This window comes from Rhamphochromis longiceps, linkage group LG1 (assembly GCF_057381845.1).
Source record: "Rhamphochromis longiceps isolate RC_006_pf linkage group LG1, R_longiceps_female_GT1.1, whole genome shotgun sequence".
NCBI lineage: Eukaryota > Metazoa > Chordata > Actinopteri > Cichliformes > Cichlidae > Rhamphochromis > Rhamphochromis longiceps.
The window spans coordinates 3,036,061-3,051,341 of record NC_140557.1 but is presented as its reverse complement, the minus strand read 5'-3'; the positions used below and the strand labels follow the sequence as shown (position 1 = coordinate 3,051,341).

General features: G+C 38.6%; 1 protein-coding gene across 5 annotated transcripts; it reads left to right on the top strand.

The window, feature by feature from the left end:
• Positions 1 to 65: 65 nt before the first annotated feature.
• Positions 66 to 15,228, top strand: LOC146678101 (katanin p80 WD40 repeat-containing subunit B1-like). 5 transcript variants are annotated; one of them, XM_085404682.1, is made up of 6 exons: positions 66 to 158; positions 612 to 761; positions 943 to 1,019; positions 13,288 to 13,359; positions 13,430 to 13,572; positions 13,657 to 13,795. In XM_085404682.1, the coding sequence occupies exons 1-5, from the start codon at positions 66 to 68 to the stop codon at positions 13,545 to 13,547; spliced, it is 510 nt and encodes a 169-aa protein (XP_085260808.1). In that variant the 3' UTR covers positions 13,548 to 13,572; positions 13,657 to 13,795. The 5 variants fall into 5 exon arrangements, with proteins under 5 accessions (XP_085260808.1, XP_085260972.1, XP_085260888.1 ...); XM_085404762.1 differs by having other exon boundaries at positions 131 to 530; XM_085404510.1 differs by lacking the exons at positions 66 to 158; positions 612 to 761; positions 943 to 1,019 and adding exons at positions 14,142 to 14,290; positions 14,719 to 14,769; positions 14,972 to 15,228 and having other exon boundaries at positions 13,308 to 13,359; positions 13,657 to 13,850.
• The last annotated feature ends 53 nt before the right edge of the window (positions 15,229 to 15,281 follow it).

The following is a 15,281-nucleotide window of genomic DNA, read 5'->3' as shown; positions in this document are numbered from 1 at the left end:
GCTGTGTGACTTTGGTCTGAGTGCGGTTATATGAGAGGTTTTATGAGTCTAAATTAACAACTAAAATGATGTGTGAGAAATTATTTTGTAATAAGGCCCTGACCCAGATGAAGAAGGGTCACGAGACCATCGGGCTGAACGTGGCCGACTTCCTGCCCGTGAGTGCACGCGTCAGTGTTTTTAGATTCTCGCGACAGCTTTGATGATGAGAATAAAGCTGAACGTGTGTGGTCGGTCAGTCTTCACCCAACCACAGATCTGGAGCCCTGAGTGACGAGGAGGCCCTGACCCAGATGAAGAAGGGTCACGAGACCATCAGGCTGAACGTGGCCGACTTCCTGCCCGTGAGTGCACGCGTCAGTGTTTTTAGATTCTCGCGACAGCTTTGATGATGAGAATAAAGCTGAACGTGTGTGGTCGGTCAGTCTTCACCCAACCACAGATCTGGAGCCCTGAGTGACGAGGAGGCCCTGACCCAGATGAAGAAGGGTCACGAGACCATCAGGCTGAACGTGGCCGACTTCCTGCCCGTGAGTGCACGCGTCAGTGTTTTTAGATTCTCGCGACAGCTTTGATGATGAGAATAAAGCTGAACGTGTGTGGTCGGTCAGTCTTCACCCAACCACAGATCTGGAGCCCTGAGTGACGAGGAGGCCCTGACCCAGATGAAGAAGGGTCACGAGACCATGTGTGTGACGCTGAGCAGCCGACTGAAGAACCTGCAGACGGTCCGAGGGGTGTGGACCCGAGACGGCATCAAGGTGAGGCTGACACACCGGTACCAGCAGCTCGCACGTGTGTGAGAAGGTCATGACCGTTTGGCGGTCTTCTGCCCGGATACAGCCGGGCAGCTCATTCATGCAGCTCCTTCTTTTATTGTTTTGTTTTCAGTTCGTTTGTGTCAATCAAAATATTTTCAAACTGCTCTTTGTTTGTGTGCAGATCGCTCTTGACACCGCCGTCTCCATGAATGATCCGTCCATAGTCGTGGACATCCTGAACATCATCAACCCCCAGCCGTGAGTCTCACACACACACACTCGTTTTCATATCTTAGTGAGGACATCTCATTGACATCATGAACCATGAAAAATGAACGCCTACTCGTAACCCTGAGGATTTGAGCCTCAATAATGCATTCAAGCTCGTGGGGACAGGCACTTTGTCCTCACAGGTGACTGTTGGTCCCCACAAGTATAGTAACATTTCAAGTTTCGGTCCTACAAAGCTGTCTAAACAGGTACACACTCACACACACAAACCCGTTTCTACATCTTTGTGAGAACCCTAAGTCACACCTTGGCTTGGCTGCTCCTCAGGGAGGAGAGTTTCACACATCTATCCAGTCAAGTTAAATGACTAATTACTGTAGAGCAGGGGTGTCAAACTCAGATACACAGTGGGCCAAAATTCAAAACTGGAACAAGGTCGCGGGCTAACGTTAATATTTATTGAAAAAAAAAAAATCTTCCTCCAGATATAAGAATGAATCTTTTCTTATGGACTCAAACAAGTTTTGCTGAAAAACTGAATATGGAACAAGCAAAGCTTAATACTAAACAATATATATATTAGCTGTATAATACCAGTAGGCCAGCTCTGATAGTAATTTGGTATGGCTTCGCGGGCCAAATGTAATTAGTCTGTGGGCCAAATTTGGCCCACGGGCCAGAGTTTGACACCTATGCTGTAGAGCCTAAAGTTGTGCGCCGCTTGTTTAATTAAAGACACAAAGAAATCTGCTTATTCTGCAACAATAGGCCAAACGCAGTCTTCTTCAGCTCTGTTTATGTAGCTTTTATGAAACTGATTTTCCATAGTACAAGTAGAATTTAATTTTTCTTTGCTCTCCAGTATAAATGCAATAATTTGCAGGCTTTTTACTGAAACTCTCACAATGCAACACTCAATGCTCAGAGCTTCATATATCAACAGCTCTGAAAATATCTTCTTTTTTAAAGTAATGTAGGACAGGATCTCTCACTCTCTGTGTCTCAAAAAAAACCCAACTAAACTGGCAATCACCACTAAACAAATGAAAGTAGTTTATGGCTTTTTTATCAGCTGCATTTCTTTCATTTATGTATTGATCCCATTGTTTATTGGTAATGCTTTTAGGTCACTGTTTTAGCATGTCTGCCTCACACTCCATTTAAACAGTTTAACAGATAGTGGGAGGAAGGTGGCATTGGAGTTTGTTGGGTGCTCCTTCTGAGACCGATCTGTTGCAGTCTGTTTGGCCACAGCTGTGGGTGCCTTCTTTGCTGATCGCTTTATTCTCTCTTCTAGCATACTCCTTAATCTTATCCAATTTCAGTTTATCCAACAACAGATGCAGCCTGTGATCCACTCATTTTAAGCATTCAACATAAGCAGCATGCCAAAATCCAAAACAAAGGCAACAGCAATTCCTTCAAACTCAGGTGAACGCCTGCAGAGCCACAGCACACACACACACCAAACCGAATAGCAAACGTAGCGGTGGGCGTGTCACAAAAACATCTTCGTATGGTCAGAATCCAAACTGCGTTCAAACAAACAATACGCAGCACAAAAACACAGTTTACATACCACCGTCGTCTTCTCCTTATCTGTCAGACTAGCCGATTTTATGGGTGTAGTGTAGTGATGGGATTTCCGGCTCTTTTTAGAGAGCCGGCTCTTTCGGTTCGGCTCACTAAAAAGAGCCGGCTCTTTCGGCTCCGAACCGGCTCTTCAGGTTGTTTTGTTGCTTTAATTAATTTATTATTAACAATAATATAAAATTATGCACAAAAGGAATTACTAACATAAAAACAAGTGGTTTTATTTATATATGTTTATATATAAATATATGCGGTGGCCCCTAGAGACAAAACACGTACAAACTCCAAAACACATTTCTAGCATGAACTGAACTTCCAAAGCAGAGCTACTAGATCACTTAAATTACACAATTGAAAGCATGTGTGTATTGTTTGTGTATTTATACACAGGCACTCATATATATATTCAAATAATTTAAAAAAAAGTTCATTTACCTGTTATTACCACACACCAAATCCGGTCGTTGGTACTTGCTGGCTTGTGTAGCCACAAGATAACAAAGGCTCAACACTGCGCCCAGCATCCTGGAGCACTTCTGTTGTCTTTTGTACGTGTTTTGAGTTTTTATATGCTTCTGAGTTTTTATATGCTTCTGAGTTTTTACGTGCTTCGGAGTTTGTACGTGTTTTTACGTGTTTTGGAGTTTGTACGTGTTTTTACGTGTTTTGGAGTTTGTACATGCTTCAGAGTTCGTACGTGATTTGAAGTTTGTATGTGCTTTGTCTCTAGGGGCCACCGTAAATATACTTTTATTTATTCACTCCACATAAAATGTAATAAATAAATCATATAATACAAAAATCAACTATTCACATTTCAAGTTTTAACTATTTAAATTTCAGCTTTTTCCTTTCACAAATTTAAAGTGAAAAGAACACAAAACACTGCAAACCACAACACAATTAAATATAAATTATAATAATATGAAAACTAAAAGAACATGCATATTCTCTGTCATATGGACCTGCATGAATAAACTTTCTCAATCCTTTATCTCTTTCTTAAGGTCTTAAGTTTTGTTGTTTTTATGTTTTACAAAAAAAAAACTTCACATTTTTTATATTTTTAAACGAAAGTGACACGCAAGGATATTTTTCTTTAGTGATGTTGCTTCAGCAATCTCAAATACTAATTATTCTGGGAATTTTTATGGTCAAACTATGTGATTTTCCAAATGTGTGTGTGTGTGGAGTAAAATGACCTTGTTCTTATGATGTTGTCACCGTGAATCATTTAGGATTAACAACACAAATTGTATCGATAGCAGAAACAGTCTTATAACTTATAATTCTCACACGTTACCGCTAGTTTTACAAACGCAGTCTTCTTCAGCTCTGTTTATGTAGCTTTTATGAAACTGATTTTCCATAGTACAAGTAGAATTTAATTTTTCTTTGCTCTCCAGTATAAATGCAATAATTTGCAGGCTTTTTACTGAAACTCTCACAATGCAACACTCAATGCTCAGAGCTTCATATATCAACAGCTCTGAAAATATCTTCTTTTTTAAAGTAATGTAGGACAGGATCTCTCACTCTCTGTGTCTCAAAAAAACCCCAACTAAACTGGCAATCACCACTAAACAAATGAAAGTAGTTTATGGCTTTTTTATCAGCTGCATTTCTTTCATTTATGTATTGATCCCATTGTTTATTGGTAATGCTTTTAGGTCACTGTTTTAGCATGTCTGCCTCACACTCCATTTAAACAGTTTAACAGATAGTGGGAGGAAGGTGGCATTGGAGTTTGTTGGGTGCTCCTTCTGAGACCGATCTGTTGCAGTCTGTTTGGCCACAGCTGTGGGTGCCTTCTTTGCTGATCGCTTTATTCTCTCTTCTAGCATACTCCTTAATCTTATCCAATTTCAGTTTATCCAACAACAGATGCAGCCTGTGATCCACTCATTTTAAGCATTCAACATAAGCAGCATGCCAAAATCCAAAACAAAGGCAACAGCAATTCCTTCAAACTCAGGTGAACGCCTGCAGAGCCACAGCACACACACACACCAAACCGAATAGCAAACGTAGCGGTGGGCGTGTCACAAAAACATCTTCGTATGGTCAGAATCCAAACTGCGTTCAAACAAACAATACGCAGCACAAAAACACAGTTTACATACCACCGTCGTCTTCTCCTTATCTGTCAGACTAGCCGATTTTATGGGTGTAGTGTAGTGATGGGATTTCCGGCTCTTTTTAGAGAGCCGGCTCTTTCGGTTCGGCTCACTAAAAAGAGCCGGCTCTTTCGGCTCCGAACCGGCTCTTCAGGTTGTTTTGTTGCTTTAATTAATTTATTATTAACAATAATATAAAATTATGCACAAAAGGAATTACTAACATAAAAACAAGTGGTTTTATTTATATATGTTTATATATAAATATATGCGGTGGCCCCTAGAGACAAAACACGTACAAACTCCAAAACACATTTCTAGCATGAACTGAACTTCCAAAGCAGAGCTACTAGATCACTTAAATTACACAATTGAAAGCATGTGTGTATTGTTTGTGTATTTATACACAGGCACTCATATATATATTCAAATAATTTAAAAAAAAGTTCATTTACCTGTTATTACCACACACCAAATCCGGTCGTTGGTACTTGCTGGCTTGTGTAGCCACAAGATAACAAAGGCTCAACACTGCGCCCAGCATCCTGGAGCACTTCTGTTGTCTTTTGTACGTGTTTTGAGTTTTTATATGCTTCTGAGTTTTTATATGCTTCTGAGTTTTTACGTGCTTCGGAGTTTGTACGTGTTTTTACGTGTTTTGGAGTTTGTACGTGTTTTTACGTGTTTTGGAGTTTGTACATGCTTCAGAGTTCGTACGTGATTTGAAGTTTGTATGTGCTTTGTCTCTAGGGGCCACCGTAAATATACTTTTATTTATTCACTCCACATAAAATGTAATAAATAAATCATATAATACAAAAATCAACTATTCACATTTCAAGTTTTAACTATTTAAATTTCAGCTTTTTCCTTTCACAAATTTAAAGTGAAAAGAACACAAAACACTGCAAACCACAACACAATTAAATATAAATTATAATAATATGAAAACTAAAAGAACATGCATATTCTCTGTCATATGGACCTGCATGAATAAACTTTCTCAATCCTTTATCTCTTTCTTAAGGTCTTAAGTTTTGTTGTTTTTATGTTTTTATGTTTTACAAAAAAAAAACTTCACATTTTTTATATTTTTAAACGAAAGTGACACGCAAGGATATTTTTCTTTAGTGATGTTGCTTCAGCAATCTCAAATACTAATTATTCTGGGAATTTTTATGGTCAAACTATGTGATTTTCCAAATGTGTGTGTGTGTGGAGTAAAATGACCTTGTTCTTATGATGTTGTCACCGTGAATCATTTAGGATTAACAACACAAATTGTATCGATAGCAGAAACAGTCTTATAACTTATAATTCTCACACGTTACCGCTAGTTTTACAAACGCAGTCTTCTTCAGCTCTGTTTATGTAGCTTTTATGAAACTGATTTTCCATAGTACAAGTAGAATTTAATTTTTCTTTGCTCTCCAGTATAAATGCAATAATTTGCAGGCTTTTTACTGAAACTCTCACAATGCAACACTCAATGCTCAGAGCTTCATATATCAACAGCTCTGAAAATATCTTCTTTTTTAAAGTAATGTAGGACAGGATCTCTCACTCTCTGTGTCTCAAAAAAACCCCAACTAAACTGGCAATCACCACTAAACAAATGAAAGTAGTTTATGGCTTTTTTATCAGCTGCATTTCTTTCATTTATGTATTGATCCCATTGTTTATTGGTAATGCTTTTAGGTCACTGTTTTAGCATGTCTGCCTCACACTCCATTTAAACAGTTTAACAGATAGTGGGAGGAAGGTGGCATTGGAGTTTGTTGGGTGCTCCTTCTGAGACCGATCTGTTGCAGTCTGTTTGGCCACAGCTGTGGGTGCCTTCTTTGCTGATCGCTTTATTCTCTCTTCTAGCATACTCCTTAATCTTATCCAATTTCAGTTTATCCAACAACAGATGCAGCCTGTGATCCACTCATTTTAAGCATTCAACATAAGCAGCATGCCAAAATCCAAAACAAAGGCAACAGCAATTCCTTCAAACTCAGGTGAACGCCTGCAGAGCCACAGCACACACACACACCAAACCGAATAGCAAACGTAGCGGTGGGCGTGTCACAAAAACATCTTCGTATGGTCAGAATCCAAACTGCGTTCAAACAAACAATACGCAGCACAAAAACACAGTTTACATACCACCGTCGTCTTCTCCTTATCTGTCAGACTAGCCGATTTTATGGGTGTAGTGTAGTGATGGGATTTCCGGCTCTTTTTAGAGAGCCGGCTCTTTCGGTTCGGCTCACTAAAAAGAGCCGGCTCTTTCGGCTCCGAACCGGCTCTTCAGGTTGTTTTGTTGCTTTAATTAATTTATTATTAACAATAATATAAAATTATGCACAAAAGGAATTACTAACATAAAAACAAGTGGTTTTATTTATATATGTTTATATATAAATATATGCGGTGGCCCCTAGAGACAAAACACGTACAAACTCCAAAACACATTTCTAGCATGAACTGAACTTCCAAAGCAGAGCTACTAGATCACTTAAATTACACAATTGAAAGCATGTGTGTATTGTTTGTGTATTTATACACAGGCACTCATATATATATTCAAATAATTTAAAAAAAAGTTCATTTACCTGTTATTACCACACACCAAATCCGGTCGTTGGTACTTGCTGGCTTGTGTAGCCACAAGATAACAAAGGCTCAACACTGCGCCCAGCATCCTGGAGCACTTCTGTTGTCTTTTGTACGTGTTTTGAGTTTTTATATGCTTCTGAGTTTTTATATGCTTCTGAGTTTTTACGTGCTTCGGAGTTTGTACGTGTTTTTACGTGTTTTGGAGTTTGTACGTGTTTTTACGTGTTTTGGAGTTTGTACATGCTTCAGAGTTCGTACGTGATTTGAAGTTTGTATGTGCTTTGTCTCTAGGGGCCACCGTAAATATACTTTTATTTATTCACTCCACATAAAATGTAATAAATAAATCATATAATACAAAAATCAACTATTCACATTTCAAGTTTTAACTATTTAAATTTCAGCTTTTTCCTTTCACAAATTTAAAGTGAAAAGAACACAAAACACTGCAAACCACAACACAATTAAATATAAATTATAATAATATGAAAACTAAAAGAACATGCATATTCTCTGTCATATGGACCTGCATGAATAAACTTTCTCAATCCTTTATCTCTTTCTTAAGGTCTTAAGTTTTGTTGTTTTTATGTTTTTATGTTTTACAAAAAAAAAACTTCACATTTTTTATATTTTTAAACGAAAGTGACACGCAAGGATATTTTTCTTTAGTGATGTTGCTTCAGCAATCTCAAATACTAATTATTCTGGGAATTTTTATGGTCAAACTATGTGATTTTCCAAATGTGTGTGTGTGTGGAGTAAAATGACCTTGTTCTTATGATGTTGTCACCGTGAATCATTTAGGATTAACAACACAAATTGTATCGATAGCAGAAACAGTCTTATAACTTATAATTCTCACACGTTACCGCTAGTTTTACAAACGCAGTCTTCTTCAGCTCTGTTTATGTAGCTTTTATGAAACTGATTTTCCATAGTACAAGTAGAATTTAATTTTTCTTTGCTCTCCAGTATAAATGCAATAATTTGCAGGCTTTTTACTGAAACTCTCACAATGCAACACTCAATGCTCAGAGCTTCATATATCAACAGCTCTGAAAATATCTTCTTTTTTAAAGTAATGTAGGACAGGATCTCTCACTCTCTGTGTCTCAAAAAAACCCCAACTAAACTGGCAATCACCACTAAACAAATGAAAGTAGTTTATGGCTTTTTTATCAGCTGCATTTCTTTCATTTATGTATTGATCCCATTGTTTATTGGTAATGCTTTTAGGTCACTGTTTTAGCATGTCTGCCTCACACTCCATTTAAACAGTTTAACAGATAGTGGGAGGAAGGTGGCATTGGAGTTTGTTGGGTGCTCCTTCTGAGACCGATCTGTTGCAGTCTGTTTGGCCACAGCTGTGGGTGCCTTCTTTGCTGATCGCTTTATTCTCTCTTCTAGCATACTCCTTAATCTTATCCAATTTCAGTTTATCCAACAACAGATGCAGCCTGTGATCCACTCATTTTAAGCATTCAACATAAGCAGCATGCCAAAATCCAAAACAAAGGCAACAGCAATTCCTTCAAACTCAGGTGAACGCCTGCAGAGCCACAGCACACACACACACCAAACCGAATAGCAAACGTAGCGGTGGGCGTGTCACAAAAACATCTTCTATGGTCAGAATCCAAACTGCGTTCAAACAAACAATACGCAGCACAAAAACACAGTTTACATACCACCGTCGTCTTCTCCTTATCTGTCAGACTAGCCGATTTTATGGGTGTAGTGTAGTGATGGGATTTCCGGCTCTTTTTAGAGAGCCGGCTCTTTCGGTTCGGCTCACTAAAAAGAGCCGGCTCTTTCGGCTCCGAACCGGCTCTTCAGGTTGTTTTGTTGCTTTAATTAATTTATTATTAACAATAATATAAAATTATGCACAAAAGGAATTACTAACATAAAAACAAGTGGTTTTATTTATATATGTTTATATATAAATATATGCGGTGGCCCCTAGAGACAAAACACGTACAAACTCCAAAACACATTTCTAGCATGAACTGAACTTCCAAAGCAGAGCTACTAGATCACTTAAATTACACAATTGAAAGCATGTGTGTATTGTTTGTGTATTTATACACAGGCACTCATATATATATTCAAATAATTTAAAAAAAAGTTCATTTACCTGTTATTACCACACACCAAATCCGGTCGTTGGTACTTGCTGGCTTGTGTAGCCACAAGATAACAAAGGCTCAACACTGCGCCCAGCATCCTGGAGCACTTCTGTTGTCTTTTGTACGTGTTTTGAGTTTTTATATGCTTCTGAGTTTTTATATGCTTCTGAGTTTTTACGTGCTTCGGAGTTTGTACGTGTTTTTACGTGTTTTGGAGTTTGTACGTGTTTTTACGTGTTTTGGAGTTTGTACATGCTTCAGAGTTCGTACGTGATTTGAAGTTTGTATGTGCTTTGTCTCTAGGGGCCACCGTAAATATACTTTTATTTATTCACTCCACATAAAATGTAATAAATAAATCATATAATACAAAAATCAACTATTCACATTTCAAGTTTTAACTATTTAAATTTCAGCTTTTTCCTTTCACAAATTTAAAGTGAAAAGAACACAAAACACTGCAAACCACAACACAATTAAATATAAATTATAATAATATGAAAACTAAAAGAACATGCATATTCTCTGTCATATGGACCTGCATGAATAAACTTTCTCAATCCTTTATCTCTTTCTTAAGGTCTTAAGTTTTGTTGTTTTTATGTTTTACAAAAAAAAAACTTCACATTTTTTATATTTTTAAACGAAAGTGACATGCAAGGATATTTTTCTTTAGTGATGTTGCTTCAGCAATCTCAAATACTAATTATTCTGGGAATTTTTATGGTCAAACTATGTGATTTTCCAAATGTGTGTGTGTGTGGAGTAAAATGACCTTGTTCTTATGATGTTGTCACCGTGAATCATTTAGGATTAACAACACAAATTGTATCGATAGCAGAAACAGTCTTATAACTTATAATTCTCACACGTTACCGCTAGTTTTACAAACGCAGTCTTCTTCAGCTCTGTTTATGTAGCTTTTATGAAACTGATTTTCCATAGTACAAGTAGAATTTAATTTTTCTTTGCTCTCCAGTATAAATGCAATAATTTGCAGGCTTTTTACTGAAACTCTCACAATGCAACACTCAATGCTCAGAGCTTCATATATCAACAGCTCTGAAAATATCTTCTTTTTTAAAGTAATGTAGGACAGGATCTCTCACTCTCTGTGTCTCAAAAAAACCCCAACTAAACTGGCAATCACCACTAAACAAATGAAAGTAGTTTATGGCTTTTTTATCAGCTGCATTTCTTTCATTTATGTATTGATCCCATTGTTTATTGGTAATGCTTTTAGGTCACTGTTTTAGCATGTCTGCCTCACACTCCATTTAAACAGTTTAACAGATAGTGGGAGGAAGGTGGCATTGGAGTTTGTTGGGTGCTCCTTCTGAGACCGATCTGTTGCAGTCTGTTTGGCCACAGCTGTGGGTGCCTTCTTTGCTGATCGCTTTATTCTCTCTTCTAGCATACTCCTTAATCTTATCCAATTTCAGTTTATCCAACAACAGATGCAGCCTGTGATCCACTCATTTTAAGCATTCAACATAAGCAGCATGCCAAAATCCAAAACAAAGGCAACAGCAATTCCTTCAAACTCAGGTGAACGCCTGCAGAGCCACAGCACACACACACACCAAACCGAATAGCAAACGTAGCGGTGGGCGTGTCACAAAAACATCTTCTATGGTCAGAATCCAAACTGCGTTCAAACAAACAATACGCAGCACAAAAACACAGTTTACATACCACCGTCGTCTTCTCCTTATCTGTCAGACTAGCCGATTTTATGGGTGTAGTGTAGTGATGGGATTTCCGGCTCTTTTTAGAGAGCCGGCTCTTTCGGTTCGGCTCACTAAAAAGAGCCGGCTCTTTCGGCTCCGAACCGGCTCTTCAGGTTGTTTTGTTGCTTTAATTAATTTATTATTAACAATAATATAAAATTATGCACAAAAGGAATTACTAACATAAAAACAAGTGGTTTTATTTATATATGTTTATATATAAATATATGCGGTGGCCCCTAGAGACAAAACACGTACAAACTCCAAAACACATTTCTAGCATGAACTGAACTTCCAAAGCAGAGCTACTAGATCACTTAAATTACACAATTGAAAGCATGTGTGTATTGTTTGTGTATTTATACACAGGCACTCATATATATATTCAAATAATTTAAAAAAAAGTTCATTTACCTGTTATTACCACACACCAAATCCGGTCGTTGGTACTTGCTGGCTTGTGTAGCCACAAGATAACAAAGGCTCAACACTGCGCCCAGCATCCTGGAGCACTTCTGTTGTCTTTTGTACGTGTTTTGAGTTTTTATATGCTTCTGAGTTTTTATATGCTTCTGAGTTTTTACGTGCTTCGGAGTTTGTACGTGTTTTTACGTGTTTTGGAGTTTGTACGTGTTTTTACGTGTTTTGGAGTTTGTACATGCTTCAGAGTTCGTACGTGATTTGAAGTTTGTATGTGCTTTGTCTCTAGGGGCCACCGTAAATATACTTTTATTTATTCACTCCACATAAAATGTAATAAATAAATCATATAATACAAAAATCAACTATTCACATTTCAAGTTTTAACTATTTAAATTTCAGCTTTTTCCTTTCACAAATTTAAAGTGAAAAGAACACAAAACACTGCAAACCACAACACAATTAAATATAAATTATAATAATATGAAAACTAAAAGAACATGCATATTCTCTGTCATATGGACCTGCATGAATAAACTTTCTCAATCCTTTATCTCTTTCTTAAGGTCTTAAGTTTTGTTGTTTTTATGTTTTTATGTTTTACAAAAAAAAAAACTTCACATTTTTTATATTTTTAAACGAAAGTGACATGCAAGGATATTTTTCTTTAGTGATGTTGCTTCAGCAATCTCAAATACTAATTATTCTGGGAATTTTTATGGTCAAACTATGTGATTTTCCAAATGTGTGTGTGCGCGAGGTTGTCCTCTCTCTGTGCCGCCAAGATTTTATTTTGGTGCTGAGTTTGATTGTTTGTGGCATTTTTTTAAATGTAACATTTCTTTTAGTCTGAAATTCTTTTACTTTTTTTCACATACATGTCCTGTGTCTTCTACATGTCCTCTGCATGTGCCACTAAATCATACATTTATAACTAAAAGTAAACAGGAAATATAATATAAATATAATAAAATGGAAATAATAACTCATCCTTTCTCCAACACAACCAGCAAATGCACTCAGTATTTAATCATTTCTTTATTTTTGCATATGAAGTATAAATAAGTATTCCAACATGAATCACTTAAATTGATTATTATGTTTAATTTGAGGACATCGACCTGGTGTTAGAGACAGTTTATAAGTTACACCAGCAAGCAAAGCTGTAGTTTGTGGCCTGATTTTCCGATTGTCATGTGATCGTGATGGAGCCGTTAAAGCTTTGAATGTGTCACTTCAAAGAAATGAGACATTTTGTAGGTTTTGGCCTGTTTTAGTGACAGAACAGGGAGCAGGGTCATTTTTATCTCAAACAGTTTATTGATGGAATAAATCTTACTCTCATTTATGAGAATAAGAAGTGACTCAAACACATACTTTCTTCAATTAATTATAAAAATGTCTTTAGCTTAGCTTGTAGTTAGAGCTGGGTTAGGCGACCCTAACCATCCCTCAGGTTCCTGGGGACTTCCCATGATGCACTGAGAGGTGCACTTTGCCCTCCACTCCCTCTTTTGTTCGTGTTTCGTTCCTCTTTTCTCTTTCTCCTCATTTACTGACTTGTCACTGCTGACCGTGGATCTGTTGGAGGTCTCTTCCTGTTCCTCAGCCGTGTTGTAGCGTCTTCACCTGACACTATAAAACACCTACAGGTGTCTCTAATGAGCTGCAGCTGTATGAACTCTGCATGTGCTTGCAGGACCATCAAGCTGTGGGATCTGGAGAAGTTTACGATGATCGGATCGTTGGAGGGCGACACGACTCCGGTCAGGTGAGTTTTTCCCCGTTGCAGCAGGGTGTAACTGGAATGTGACCTCTGACCCCTGTCCCTGTGGTTTCAGGTGTATATGTTTTAGCCCAGATGGCTCCTGCCTGTACAGCGGCGCCACGGACTCGCTGCGGGTCTTCGGCTGGGAACCGGACCGCTGCTTTGACGCGGTGCTGGGGAAAGGTGTCTGACCTCGCCATCTGCAACCAGCAGCTGGTGTGTAGCTCCGCCCACCGCTCAGTAACAGTACTGTGCAGAAGTTTTAGGTAATCTTAATCTTCCACCTTCTCCACATGTCAGATCGGCGTGTCTCATCAGCTGTCGAGTGTGTCGTCCTACGTGGTCGATCTGAAGAGGGTAAAGAAGAGCGGTGGCGCCGTGATCCAGGGGATCATCCAGGACGACCAGCCGCTCACAGAGCCGAAGAAGGACCCCAAAGGAGCGGCACTGCGAAAGAACTACGAGAGACCCACGACCACCTGCAGATCGCAGAGGTACGGCACACTGAGAGACAGGAGAAAATACTCCAGATACTGCAAGTACTGACTCCTGGATTTAAAGTTTTATACATGAGCCACTGGTTTCATTCATCAAACACTCAGATCACATGTCATATATATATATATATATATATATATATATATATATATATATATATATATATATATAATCTTATTTGACTTCAGTGGAAAAGTTTCGCTTCCAGATTCTTTAATAAAAGTAAATAAAGTAAAAAATTTGCAGTTTTTCTTCTAAAAACAAACAAATGTTTGTGATGTCATCAGGTTGAAGCACCGTTCAGAGTCTGACAGGCGGAGCCCCGAAGGGGAGAGGCGGAGCCCTAGCGAGGACGAGGCGGACGAGAAGCTGTCGTCTGCTGAGATCCACAACGCCGAGGACTACAAGGCCATCTTCCAGCCAAAGAGCGCCATCTGTAGGTGGACCCGGAGCATCGCAGCTCAGATGTTGAATAAAGAATACAGTTATACGTACATACAACGAGATCTGTGAAATATTGCTATTGAAAAGGACGCTGAGTTCATCTTTAATCAACACTGCACCAACAAAATCTGTGTTTAGTTTCCCCGAAAGCTTCTATTTCCTCACCTGTTGATCCACCTGCAGCATCGCCATCAGTTCTGCTCTGGCTGATTTTGAGAAGCAGGCCATATTTGAAAAGTGAGAGGAGTAAACATTACTCGCTGTAAGAGCCAAACAGGATGGGAGGATCTGATTGGTTCTTTGTGCCTTTTTAAAATATTCATCCTAATGAGGACAAAGACACTCTCGTCATTTCTTCTTTTGTTTTCATGTCGTCACATTTATTTTGCAGTCTGAGCTCCTCGTTCTCCTCTCTTCCAGCTCGCACTCCTCCTAAGATGTCGGAGCCTTTTCCCGCTCCTCCAGAGGACGGTGAGTCCAGCACAGCTTCACGTTTCTGTGAGACATCAGGAGACGACGCGCCTCCGACGTGTCAGTTTATAGATGAAACACGAACAATAAATCACGTGTTCGACAGTGAAAAACACACGACACAAAAACACACGACAGAGGTGTTTCAGCTCCTGTTTTGTGGTTACTGGGTCGTTTCCTGATGATTTCTTCTTCTGCTCAGAGTCCATTTTGGCGATCAGCCGGCAGCTGAAGGACATAAAGACTCATTTTCCTGATAAACAGCAGGTCAGTGAACGCAGCAGCCGTGTGTCTGTGTGGAAACATGGACGCCTTAGGACAGCGGACTATAAATGCAACGAACCTATCAGAGCTCAAATACCTGCTGTTTACAACAAAGTAGTCCTCCAGCCGCTCGGTTTTCTCTTTCTTTAGTTAAAGATTTTTCTTTGTCTTCAGAAAATCGGTTTAATTCAAAACCATCTAAAACCTTTAACAGCTGTGTGACTTTGGTCTGAGTGCGGTTATATGAG